Source organism: Curcuma longa, chromosome 14, assembly GCF_044706935.1.
Source record: "Curcuma longa cultivar G26 ecotype Majalengka, Jawa Barat chromosome 14, ITB_CL_G26_1.1, whole genome shotgun sequence".
Lineage (NCBI taxonomy): Eukaryota > Viridiplantae > Streptophyta > Magnoliopsida > Zingiberales > Zingiberaceae > Curcuma > Curcuma longa.
This window is the reverse complement of record NC_133874.1, coordinates 6937252-6950446: the sequence shown is the minus strand read 5'-3', so window position 1 is coordinate 6950446 and position 13195 is coordinate 6937252. Positions and strand designations below refer to the sequence as shown.

Here is a 13195-nt window from a genome sequence, read left to right as displayed (position 1 = left end):
TGACTGCACTTGTGTTCCACGATGAGAGTTCAGGGAATTGATTCCTCTTCGATCGGATGGGGAATCTGAAACGGATTCAAAGCGTCTCATCTCTTTCTACTTACATCAAAGTTCCGACCAACGGAGAAAGAAAGTGGCCGGATTACCGGAAGAAGATAATTTCTTCATTATGTCATTACAATCTCCATTATGGCTCTCAGCTTTCTTGCTCTGTGGTTTCGCCGGAGAAAGAAAGTGCCCGGATCACCGGAAGAAGATACTTTCTTGGAGAGTATCTCCGGCCCGATGCTGTGTGACTTCTCCGAGAAGCTCGGCGAAGGAGGATTTGGCTTGGTCTACCGGGGAAACTCTCCGAGTGATGCATTTATAATTATGGTAATTTTTTATTAGAGAATAATAAATAAAAAAAAGATGAAATTCGTTACAATTGGTTACTATGGAAAGTGTATTGTCGAGATTTGACCTTGTCCACTTCAGAAAATTTACCTCCCATTAATCAACTCCTTAGTAAAAGGTAAAATTTGCTATCCCAGTTGTTCTCACATGATCGATCCTACGACCATTTATGAGGAGGTAAATTGAACAATTACAATTGACCACGACGCACACTAACCAACTCAATCGTACCTCAAGACGGTAAAAATGTACTCCATTGTCCAATTAACTCCAAGCAATTTCTCATTTTCAATTAAAGTAAGACAAATAGATGTCCATCTAACATGAATATTTTTATTCTTTTATAACAACTATTTAATAATTTTTATATGTTATAAAAGTTAATAGGTAGTTATATCTTATAGAAACTATATGCTAGTTTCTATGTGCCCGATTAGATTAGATTATATTCATTTAAAATGTAATGAAGTTAACACATAACCTTTACATAGGGTAGAAGTTATAATTTCTACATAGTAATCATGATCGAATAACATTTATTTAAAATACAATGAATATCATACTCTCTATTATTTAGTTTATTCATTAAAATATTACTTTAATTAGACATTCAAAGAAATAAAAATAAAATAATATAAAATTATTATTATAGAAGTTAATTGTAATTTTTATATAATTAAATGATTAAATAATATAAAAATATTTTGAGTAGTTCGTGTTAAATTGAGATTTTATAAATAATGGACGCTCATTTATACAAGTTACAATTATTTCTATAAGTTGTAATGTCACTCAGCACTAGAAAAGAAATATTTTATTTTTTATTTTATAAATTACGAGAATAAAATATAATATTACACAGTCTGTTCAGATGAACTATATAACGGTCTCGATCATGCCACGTCGACCATCATTCTTTTACATGATCCGATGGACCATGCTACCAAATACCAATCACGGTAGTCTCCTGAAGGGTCCACAGGCGGACCCCGGAGCTACGCCCAACCAAACCCTACTCCAGAAGCTTCCACTGCTCCGCTAAAACCCTAAACCCGCCCCCATTTACGTCGTCGCTTCTCCTCATCAGCCACTTCCTTCCTCCTCCCAGCAACCGTCGGCGAATCCAAGACCGGCTGTAGCAAAGATGCTCGGCGCTTCGAGGCGATCGGTGGTCTCCGCGGTGCGATCCGCCGGAGTTCGTTGCCGCGCCGTGGTGCCTGTTCTCTCCACCTCGTCTCCCTCGGTGAGTTCAATAACTGTTGCCACTTTGCCCATTTCCACGGGAGATAGGATTAGATGGTTTCCGAAAGTTGCGGTTGGAGGCTGATGTGAGTGGTGGATGCTGATTAGGCTTATCGACGGAGTTCCTCTCTTTTGAGATGAAACTTAAATTTAGTCAATAGAAATTTTCTTCTGTGGTTTTGTAAAGTTAAATGATCGTGAAGTTCGTGTAGTTGATAAAGTGAATTGGAAAGCTTTTGTGATATGATCTGTGACAATTGAAATGGCGGTAATATACTAGCAGGAAATGACGATATCGATCTTACTTTTTACTCGGACACTGTGGTGGAACTTTTACTGTTTGTTCTACCCAGTTAACCCAATCAGTCAAGCGCATGAACTTATGTTGTGTATATAAAATAATCATAATTATAGCTAAGTAGGAGTAATATGCTTGGCGTCTTCTAATTTTTCAGGCAACTGAAACTGAATACCGTATTCCAGAGGTTGCACCACACAGGTTCCTTTCGACACTCTGTGTACCTAGAAGTAACGGGACCAAGTTTGGGATGCACTTGAGCTCGAGGTACAGCATACTTGTTTGCAACCGTCATGAATCAACTGCAGCAGCATCTGATTCATCTGAACCACCAAGTGAGAAGTTTGAGTATCAGGCTGAGGTATGCTAATTGAAGGGCCTATTCTATAATTTTGTATAAATACAAACTTATCTGAGTCCCTTGTAATTAACAGGTTAGCCGCTTAATGGACCTTATAGTACACAGCCTATACAGTAATAAGGAAGTGTTCTTGCGTGAACTGGTCAGGTTGGTGTTTGCTTCTCTTTTGCACTATGTTTTTGCATACCTAAGTGTTTTTGTAAACTGAGTTTCTTATCATGTTTGCCACTTATCTTGTTGATGATACTATTGGTATTTATGAATTTAAACAATCAGTATGCTTCTAGTAGTAGAGACATTAAATATTTTTGAACTTGCTGCGACATTTTTGTAACTTTGTTCCTAGGAATAAGTTATTATAGAGTCCTGACTATTCCCAAATTCTCACCCAAATTTTCTAATTACTGTTGAAGAACGAAGTTGCTACAAATGGTCTCTGTTAAAGTTAAATGAAATCACAGTAACTCTAGAGGTGATACTCTTGAATTTTGATAACTGTCTTTCATGTAGTTTCTTTTTGCTGTTATGTTAATTGGGTATATTTTGACATATGGCTGTGCATCTTAGCACTATTATCTCGCGTTTGTAATTTTTTTTTTTTAATTCCAACAAATTGTGCACAAGCTTGTTGTATGTTTTAATGAGCATTGTTTTGAGACATGTTCAATTTTACACGTGAAATTCTATTTCATGTTAATTATGCATTGTGTTTGTTTTGAAAATAGAACTTTGAAATGATACAGTTTTTGTTTGATATTTTAATTATGCATAGAGGAAGTCATTTTCTCCTTAGAACCCATTCTACCTGTAGGCCTAAATGGTTACTTATGGTTATGTAATTAAATTGCTTATCTAACACTTGAAGAATGACATTTGCATGGATATAGAGAATTTATTTGAAGCAATGTAGAATCTCCAGAAAAGATAAAAAATAGTTAATAAACAATTATAAAATGAAAACTCTAGTTTATCTTCATATGCTTCTCCCTTTGAAATGATCATTGAATATCTTTCTCTTTCTACATTAAAAGTTCCATCCTGTAAAACTTTGTTATCACATTAATGTAAGTACTTTTTTCGTTTGATATTCTGCTGTTTTGCTTCCTGCATTTTTTGTGATCTTGTTCAACACAATTTCAGTAATGCAAGTGATGCCCTTGATAAGTTACGGTTTCTGAGTGTCACGGAGCCTGAACTTTTGAAGGATGCTGTTGATCTAGACATTCGTATTCAAAGTGATAAAGATAATGGGGTTATCACAATCACGTAAGTACTACTGCTGAAGAATACGAATGGCCATGGCAATCACCTTTTTTTTTTTTTTGACATTTATGAACAACCATGGTTGAACCATGATTGTTTTCTCTTTATCAGTGATTCTGGGATTGGTATGACTAGACAAGAACTTGTTGATTGTCTTGGTACTATAGCACAAAGTGGAACCGCCAAATTTTTGAAGGCTTTGAAGGTATATGCACCCATTAATCTCCTTTTGTTTTACCTATTTTCATTGCATATTTTATCTTTTTTAGTGTCTCATGTGTTTTGCCTTGTTTACAGGATAGCAAAGATGCTGGTGTCGATAGCAATTTAATTGGTCAATTTGGTGTGGGCTTTTATTCATCATTCCTTGTGTCTGACAAGGTATATCTATCATTTCTTTTTGTATTTTTGACATGGTAAGAGCCAATTTACTTTTAGTTATGACAACATTAAGCATAGGTTTACTTTTTTTCACAATAGGTAACTGTTTCAACAAAAAGTCCGAAGTCTGACAAGCAGTATGTATGGGAGGGAGAAGCTAATGCCAACTCTTATACAATTAGGGAAGAAACCGACCCAGAGAAGTTACTTCCTAGAGGAACACGTTTGACATTGTATCTTAAGGTCTGTGGTATTGATTTGTGGAAGATAGCAAAGTTTCCTATTTTTCTTGTCATGGTTTTGATCTTACTGTTGGCTGTTGCTCTTAGCGTGACGACAAAGGTTTTGCTCATCCTGAGCGAATTCAGAACCTTGTGAAGAACTATTCTCAGTTTGTTTCTTTCCCAATCTACACATGGCAAGAGAAGGGTATTACAAAAGAGGTATTGGTCAAGCTGTCACTGGACATTGCAAAAGTGCTTACCAGTTAATAGAGTCTGTTGGTGCAAGCAATACTGAAGAATTAATCTAAACCTTATGAAATTAATTTAAACCTTTCTTCCAGCTTTTTGCAATCAATCTTGAAATTTCTTTTTAAGTTGATTTCTTCCTAACAGTCTTGGGTTTGTGGCTTTGTTTGTGCAAGGTTGAGGTAGATGAGGATCCAAGTGAATCCAAAAAAGAAGGTGATGAAGATCCAAATGTAGAGGTATCTATAACGTGGTCAGTTTGTGATTTTGCACATTTCATGGGATTTTTAACTGCTAATTTTTCTATCTATGTTTACACTGATGTTCCTTACAGAAGAAGAAGAAAACTAAGAAAGTTGTTGAAAGATATTGGGACTGGGAGCTCACTAATGAAACCCAACCTATATGGGTGAGCATTATCTGAGATAAAATGTCCAATATGATATAGTAACTGTTCTTTGTTTATTAATGAATATACTGTTTCTGCAGCTACGAAATCCTAAAGATGTGACTACTGAAGAGTACAATGCATTTTACAGGATGACCTTTGATGAGTACGTTGATCCTTTAGCCTCTTCACACTTCACCACTGAGGTATTTGTTTTATTACCCACCTGAATTTTAGCTAATCATGTAGATTTTTAAATCGAAGAGCTTGCTATATATACACTTGCATGGGCCTCGTTTTTACCAGAGAGAATATTAGATTTAAAAAAGCTTCTTAATTGATTTCCCATAGAGAGTTTATCAAAACGTTCAAGTTGTTTCTGTCGTTCTTAGGATGTAATTGGCTTAATCTTTTTTGTTATAATTTGCAAATTGCAATAGTGGTCGCTCTTTGTTTTTATTCAAGTATTTTTTTTTCTTCTAAATATGCCAAATTTGAAGATCTTGAAGTTTCCTACCTATATTTATGTGTGTTTTGATTGTTTTTTTTTTTGCTGCAGGGTGAGGTGGAATTTCGGTCCATCCTTTTTGTGCCATCTTTCAAGAAGGATGAAATTATGAACACAAAAACCAAGAATATTAGGTTATATGTTAAGCGTGTCTTCATATCTGATGACTTTGATGGGGAACTGGTATGGATCTGTTTCCTGAACATGTTGATTTCATTTCACTGAAAACTATACTGACACTCTAATGCTTTTATTAGTTCCCGAAATATTTGAGCTTTGTAAAAGGCGTCGTTGATTCAAATGATCTTCCCTTGAATGTGTCACGTGAGATCCTTCAAGAGAGTCGTATTGTAAGTGTTCCTGCTAACTGTAAATTTTGTAAGGAATGTCTCTCTCCATTTGTATGACTTTCCATCACTAATTCTCATTTATTCTCTAGGTGCGAATCATGAAAAAAAGATTAGTTCGAAAAACCTTTGATATGATACTGGGCATCTCTCAGAGTGAAAACAAAGAAGTCAGTCTTTTTGTTGGCCTCCAATCTGTTTTTTCTGGAAAAATAATTATTTGTTTACAGTTTCCTCTTATTCTGACTTGAAAAAAGTTATTTTTAACAAAGATGCTATCATTTCCATGTAACTTCAGGATTACGAGAAATTCTGGGAAAATTTTGGCAAGTACTTGAAGTTAGGTTGCATTGAAGATAATTCAAATCACAAACGCATTGCTCCACTTCTGAGATTCTTTTCTTCTCATGCTGAGAATGAGCTTATTAGCTTGGATGAGTATGTTGAGAGTATGAAGCCAGAACAGAAGAATATCTACTATATAGCTGCAGACAGCTTGACTAGTGCTAGGAATACACCTTTCTTGGAGAGACTTGTCGAGAAGGATTATGAGGTAGTTAACAATATGGTTGTTGGGCATGCTCATTCTTGAATTAGTTTGTTTGTTAGTTTGGTGATGTTTCTAACTTTGTTGACATGAATTTATTATTTTCCAGGTTTTATTTTTAGTTGATCCTATGGATGAGATAGCTATTCAGAATCTGAAATCTTACAAGGAAAAGAATTTTGTTGACATCAGCAAAGAAGACCTGGATCTAGGTAGTCCTTCCCCATCTATACCTATCCTTTCATAGTTGGTGGCCAACATGAAATCTTAAATTTTATATCCTGGATAGCTATTTGAGCAGTGTTTATAAATATATCTGAACAGAAATGTGCAAAATATAAAATTTAGTGTTCAATGGGTCTGAAAGTTCCATGCTGTTCTGAAAGGTTAATGAATGACCTATTTTATGTGTTTCACCAAAAGAATATTATTGTCGTAATTGTTATCCTAAATAAAGGGGAACAAGTGAGTAGTAAAGTATACTTAATAGCAGGGAGATCATAGGCGATATCAGAAAATTTTTGCTACTGCTGAAGTTATACAGTAGATAGTAATCATTATTCTGGTAAATTGCATAATAGTATGCTATATCTTTTCTGTTGCCTTCTTTTCACTCTTGGCAAACTCTCCTTGCAGGCGATAAGGATGAGGAAAAGGAGAAGGAAATCAAGCAGGAATTTGGCCATATGTGTGATTGGATCAAGAAGAGGTTGGGTGATAAGGTTGCTAATGTCCAGATATCCGGTCGCCTTAGCACCTCCCCATGTGTACTGGTGTCAGGGAAGTTTGGATGGTCTGCCAACATGGAAAGGTAAGCAAAAAAGCAATATTTCAGCTCCATGCAAGTTGTATTTCGTATTCGGGAACATATCACATGACAAAAAAAAATTGGGTTCCTGCAGGTTGATGAAGGCACAAACACTTGGAGACACCACTAGCTTGGATTTTATGAGAGGAAGGAGAGTATTTGAAATTAATCCAGGGCATTCCATAATTAAGGACTTGAATGTACGTCTGCCTGTTCTATTCAGTAGCTTTATCGTTCCTCTCATAAGGTAGTAGTGTTCATCGATCACTGATCTCTAATGCCATTACGCAGGTAGCATGCAGGAGTAACCCTGATGATCCTGAGGCTCAGAGAGCCATAGACTTGCTGTATGACACAGCCTTAATCTCAAGTGGTTTCACTGTGAGTATTTTTTTCCTAATTATCGCATGTTCTAACAAGTACACGAGCTTATTCTTACTAATTCATTAGAACTTTGTTTCTTTTTTTCGCTTTATTTTGTAGCCCGAAAACCCCTCTGAATTAAGTAGCAAGATCTATGAGATGATGGGTACTTCTCTTGCTGGCAAATGGACAGCTACTCCTGCCAATGTGCAACATAAAGCAGCAAGCAGCTCTTCCTCACCTCAAAACTCAGAGCCACTGGAAGCTGAAATTGTCCAACCTCCCGAAGCTGAAAGCCAGAAATAAGCCCAAAACTTATCGATAGTTCTTATGCAAGACAGTTTCAGTTTTGTTCTATTATGTGTGATATGCTCCAAGTTATGGTTTCCTCTCCCGGCTACAGGCAAACATTACATTACATTTGGTATCGTGGTGCTTAAGTAAGCCACCCTCTTGGTATCACTTTGAGGGCAACCATGAAGTGCTGAGAAAGTAAGACATCCTAGCCCTATAGTAAAATAACTTTGAGTCTTTACATTTTAATCATTAAAGTTGCTTTTTGATTTGATAAAAGAATATAGTATTCTAAAGATTGTTCTTGATAACAATCAAGATACATGTTAAAAAATGATGGTTACATTGCATTAAGGGTCCCCTTTATTGAGGAAATAAGTGTGAGAGTGTCATGATCTCCATGCACATTAATGTCCATAGTAGACTGAGGACACACTTAAGAAAAGAAATGGACTGTTGTTTGAATGCAATCAAAGGGCATTGATGTCCTATGTGATGTCATTTTCACAAACTATGTGCATTTTTTTTTTTAAAAGTTATATAAGCAAGTATTATTTTAATTAAAGTGCTTTCTTAGAAAGGGTTTTATTATGAATGAAAGTCATCATATATGATCAACAATGAAATAGATAGAGTCACTTCAAATTTAATTACAAGTACACCAATAAACTAGTTACGATGCAGTAGACTTGCAGAAGAGAACAATGATTCGAATCTTGGCGAAGTCAGGCAATATCTTCTTGTGTCGTGATCAATTGTAGTTTTTCGATTTATTACCTCTTTATAGATGATCGGAGGATCGATTGTGTGGGACCGTTAAGATGATGAATTCTATCAAAAAAAAAATAAGTTCATCAATAAACAATGCACCTTTTCTTTTCTTTCAAGCAACATTACTTTTCGTCTGCTCTATTAAGTTGAATTAATTTTAATAAAATTATAATATTTTTTTATTAATATTTAAATAATTTTAACTATAACTATTTAATAATTTTGAATATAGTAAAATTAGCTTTTTTAAAATATGAAACACGATTTTTTTAAAATAGAATTTCTTTTAATGATAAGGAAAATTAAGGCGTCCCTTAATTTGTATCCTGACACGTACTACTCAATTCAGATTCCCTACGCAACTAGAATCCAATCCTTCCTGTGGTGGGACCCAATTTATTGGCCAATCAACAAGGTAGGTCAGCATCCATCTGCCGAATTCAATTCAACAGCAAATCGGGCCATGAACTCCTATGGGTGGGCAGCGACCTTGTCCCGCCGGATGGTGCAATCACAAGGAAGGTATGTCTGCGGGTTCTTTTTAAACGTGCGGCAGAAGGCGTCGCTGTTCTCAGACGCCCGGCTACTTTTATAGCCGTCGGCCTCCCAACAACAGGTGGGTCCTGGCACGGCCGGTGGCCCCACCCTAAATTAATCTTTTTACAATTTTATTTTATAAATCTGAGAAAATACATTTTCCGATACTATTCGTAATTAATGAACCTCGTGAAGATTTTAGTGTTAGTTTTTATTAATTTATGAATATTTTTTAAATTCGAATATTTAGGCAATTTAGTCACGGATCGCGTCGCATCAAAGCCGCGTCTCTCGGCCTCCGCAGTGTTCGCGGCCATAGTCGTGACTTAAGTCGTTCGTCCGTCCCCTTCCGCCTATCAACGAACCGCCGACATCGACCAGTCCGATCAAGGATCCGCTCACCTCCCTCGGCACGTCTCTCTCTCTCTCGCTCCCTCTGTCTCTCTAGCTCTAGCTCGCTCGCCGTGAGGTATCGGAATTTGGATTCGCTTCCGACGGGGATCGTGGTGGCGGTGGCGGAGTGAGGGATCAGGGCGGCGTTACTCGACTGCAATCCGGCCATGGAGACGAAGCCACCGCTGCCATCGACGCCACAGCAGTGGCGGAGGAAGTGGGCGGTGCCTTTGCTCGCCTCTTTCTTCCTCTCATCGCTCCTCATCTCGGCCTTCCTCTTCTCCTCGTCCTCGTCCTCCTTGTCTCGCCAGGCCTTTCTCCTCTTCTCCTTCTCGCAGATCTCTTCCTCTGGCGACGGCGATACCATTTTCGTCGAGTCCAAGCTCCGCCAGATGTCGCCACCCGCCTCCCCGGCGCGGCTGGTTCCTCGCCTTGCCTACCTCATCTCCGGCTCATCCGGCGATGGATTCAGCATCCGGAGGACCCTCCGAGTGCTCTACCATCCGGCCAACCAGTACGTTCTCCACCTCGATCTCGAGGCCCCGGCCGCGGAGCGGCTAGACCTCGTGACGGCTATCCGGGGCGACCCTGTCTATGCTCGCTTCGGCAACGTCAGGGTGGTCACTCGTGCGAACCTCGTCACTTACCGAGGTCCCACCATGGTTGCCAACACCCTCCATGCCGCCTCCATCCTCCTCAAGGAGGGCGGCGACTGGGACTGGTTCATCAATCTCAGCGCCTCCGATTATCCTCTCATGACGCAGGACGGTAAGATCCGGTTGCTCAATTATTTGCTATTTTAAAAAAAATGGTTCCAGATCTTCATTTCCCCAATTCCATGCTCGTCTGTTCCTAGAATCTGATGTTATAGGGTAGGTACATTCCTCCCTCCCTTAAAAATATGAATTTGAACCAGTATCATGGCTAGTAAAACACTAAACAAACAATTTGGTTGGTAGATTTCGCCTTCCACCTTCCTAAGTAGAGTGAGATGCTATCTAGAGTAGAACTTTTCTTTACCTTCATCAGTGAAAATTTCTTTACACCAAAAACAACATACTCAAAACAAAAGTTTTCTTTATTGAACTAGCTTCAATGCTGTTTTTTAGCGTCCAATTTTATCTGTTGCTTATGTTTGCTCTCTCGGTTGCTCTACCATCAGAGCGACCAGTCTTTCTTTCTTCACTGTTATGCATCTCCTTACAAAGAACTGAATCTATCTGCTGACCTAGTGCTATTTACTCTCAAAACTTTTTTGTTGGTTATTGTCCATCTGTTAATCATATTTCCTATTTGTCCTAAATTCTAGAAATCATAGTACATGAAAGGTATATTCCATAGTGATTTACCCTACGATTGATGCTTGTATACCCCAACGGCTTCACTTGGCTTACTTCTTGATTTAGCTTTCTTTTGTTTGGCAGATCTACTCTATACACTATCAAGTTTGCCTAGAGATTTCAACTATATAGAGCACACTAGCGACATTGGATGGAAGGAGTATGTAAACATTTGTTACATTATCACCATTTGCGTTTATAGATTTTTTTTTTCTCCAAGCAAAAGTTCTATGGTGGTTGGTTTCACTAATTTTCTCCTAAATGGAATCTATATTTTGTTGTTTCAGGTTCCATAGGGCTAGGCCTTTGATTATAGATCCTGGGCTTTATAGTTTACAGAAGGAAGATGTATTCTGGGTTAGTGAAAAAAGGGATGTGCCTTCTGCATTCAAGCTATTTACAGGTACTAGTCTCCTAAAAGTGAGTAAATCGTACATAGAGAATTTTATATCTGTTTCACATATGTTTCTTGTATCAAGCACCTAGTTCAATCAGTTGATTGCACATTTGTTGTTGATGCTTTGAGCAGTCATGTTTGTAGGCAAGTGGGACTGCAACTAGTAGCTGTTTAATTATCACACTATATTTCATGTGGCATGAATACGATGGAGAAACATCTATGTTATTAGTGGTTTTAATAACACAGATTCAATTTGTATATGAATATTGGTATAACATTTATCTATCATGGTGCCTGCCAGATCGATATGCTCATGTTGTGTAGTATAAAGAAGCATTTGAGAACCATTTCGCCTGCAGCATGTACTTGTGTCTGATCATTCTACCAAAATATAATAGCTGCTTTTGTTGTTACCTATAGATGAACTGTTTGGCCATCATCTGATCAAGTATGTACATGTACTTAAAATGAAAAAGGTAAATGATTAAGGGGTCTTGGATTATTCAAAAATAAATACTATGCTAAGATATTTGACTATGAATCATGTACATCAAGGAGGAGAAAAGATGATTACTTGTAGAATCTGATTTTGTTTACGATACTCTATAAACTAAGAGAGAGACATACAAATCAAGGTCTGTTAGTTTCATATAACAATTTTTCTCTTTGGCTGGTTGGTTCAATATTACATTCTCAAGTTCGCCAGTGTTTTGCAGTATCTAAATAATGCATAAGATAAATCTATCAGATCAGATTGTGGTTAGTTTCTGAACTTCCTACTTGAAACTTATAATTGGTTAACTTAGGGCTTCCAGATTCCTGATGCACATAATGTTTTATTCGACCAACCAATGTTTGTATATATGATGCCTACACTACAAGTGATTCTAGGCTTTTCATTGAGTTTCACTTTTTATGATTTTCACATGTGTAAATGTGCAAGGACGTCTAAAAACTTGTCAAGGACCATTGTTTAGTTAAAATGACACACTGTTAGGTTTATGTGCGGAGGATAGCCAGTGTAATAGCATTTAAAGATGCATAAAATTGAAATATAGGTGTATGTATGGCCAGTGAAGAATTCACATTAGCTGTCTACATGCATAACTGACCGATCACATTTGCTATTTATTTGAATCTTTCTATTCACTAAAACGATTTATGATAGGTTTTGTTTTCTTCCTAAAATATGGAACAAGCTAGAAATGCAGTGCTTGGATGATGATCACATTTGCTATTTTTATGATGAAATAGTAACTATGAATATACCTCACCAACAATTGATTTCTTTGCAGGGTCTGCTTGGATGATGCTTACACATCAGTTTGTTGAATATCTCATATGGGGATGGGACAACCTTCCCAGAACAGTCCTAATGTATTATGCGAACTTTCTCTCGTCGCCCGAAGGATACTTCCACACTGTTATCTGCAATGCACCTGAATTCCGCAACACCACCATCAACCATGACCTGCATTTCATATCTTGGGATAACCCTCCTAAGCAGCACCCACACTTCCTAACACTAGACGACTTCCCACATATGGTCAGTAGCAATGCTCCATTTGCAAGGAAGTTTGGTCGGGATGATCCAGTACTGGACAAGATCGACAAGGAACTCTTAGGCCGGGATCCAGATGGTTTTACTCCAAGCGCATGGCACGACACACTAAAGACAAATACTAGCAATGATCAACATTACATAGTTAAGAATGCAGCCGAGCTCAGGCCAGGGCCAGGCGCTCAGAGGTTTAAAGCTCTAGTGACCAGTCTTATTTCGGCAGATGGTTTCAGCGAGCATCACTGTGTTTGACATGGATAATCGGAGGCCATTCTCAATTGCGATGTGAAGCTTTTAGCTTCATGGCTGGATGCTCCAACAGCTCTTCACGCTAATCCTTGAATAGGTGCAGGGGGGATAGGCAACGTACATTGGGTCATAATTTTGATAGAGTAGGAAGCTATGCAAATAATTCATAAATCTGTTGATTCTTGATTGTGATCCACAAATTATTCAAGTATAGCAACAAGTTTATGATTGATGCTCTGGTACTGTTTCCTCAAATTATAGCACATTGTGAAGGTTCA

General features: G+C 37.7%; 2 protein-coding genes across 2 annotated transcripts; both read left to right on the top strand.

Moving 5' to 3' along the window:
* The first annotated feature begins 1478 nt into the window (after positions 1 to 1478).
* On the top strand, positions 1479 to 7915 carry LOC141845104 (heat shock protein 90-6, mitochondrial-like). Its single transcript, XM_074733149.1, has 20 exons — positions 1479 to 1639; positions 2094 to 2297; positions 2371 to 2444; positions 3438 to 3563; positions 3672 to 3765; positions 3858 to 3941; positions 4041 to 4184; positions 4271 to 4384; positions 4588 to 4650; positions 4746 to 4820; positions 4901 to 5005; positions 5359 to 5490; positions 5565 to 5657; positions 5747 to 5824; positions 5953 to 6207; positions 6311 to 6413; positions 6838 to 7012; positions 7104 to 7209; positions 7301 to 7390; positions 7493 to 7915. The coding sequence occupies exons 1-20, from the start codon at positions 1541 to 1543 to the stop codon at positions 7676 to 7678; spliced, it is 2400 nt and encodes a 799-aa protein (XP_074589250.1). The 5' UTR covers positions 1479 to 1540; the 3' UTR covers positions 7679 to 7915.
* A 1355-nt stretch (positions 7916 to 9270) lies between these two features.
* On the top strand, positions 9271 to 13175 carry LOC141845105 (beta-glucuronosyltransferase GlcAT14B-like). Its single transcript, XM_074733151.1, has 4 exons — positions 9271 to 10135; positions 10792 to 10867; positions 10995 to 11110; positions 12403 to 13175. The coding sequence occupies exons 1-4, from the start codon at positions 9535 to 9537 to the stop codon at positions 12918 to 12920; spliced, it is 1311 nt and encodes a 436-aa protein (XP_074589252.1). The 5' UTR covers positions 9271 to 9534; the 3' UTR covers positions 12921 to 13175.
* Positions 13176 to 13195: the final 20 nt, after the last annotated feature.

Coding starts and splice junctions, on each gene's coding strand:
- LOC141845104 (XM_074733149.1), top strand. CDS start 1,541: ATGCTCGGCGCTTCGAGGCGATCGGTGGTCTCCGCGGTGCGATCCGCC. Junction 5,491..5,564: donor ATGACTTTGATGGGGAACTG/GTATGGATCTGT, acceptor TGCTTTTATTAG/TTCCCGAAATATTTGAGCTT. Junction 6,414..6,837: donor CAAAGAAGACCTGGATCTAG/GTAGTCCTTCCC, acceptor CTCTCCTTGCAG/GCGATAAGGATGAGGAAAAG.
- LOC141845105 (XM_074733151.1), top strand. CDS start 9,535: ATGGAGACGAAGCCACCGCTGCCATCGACGCCACAGCAGTGGCGGAGG. Junction 10,868..10,994: donor AGCGACATTGGATGGAAGGA/GTATGTAAACAT, acceptor TTGTTGTTTCAG/GTTCCATAGGGCTAGGCCTT. Junction 11,111..12,402: donor TGCATTCAAGCTATTTACAG/GTACTAGTCTCC, acceptor ATTTCTTTGCAG/GGTCTGCTTGGATGATGCTT.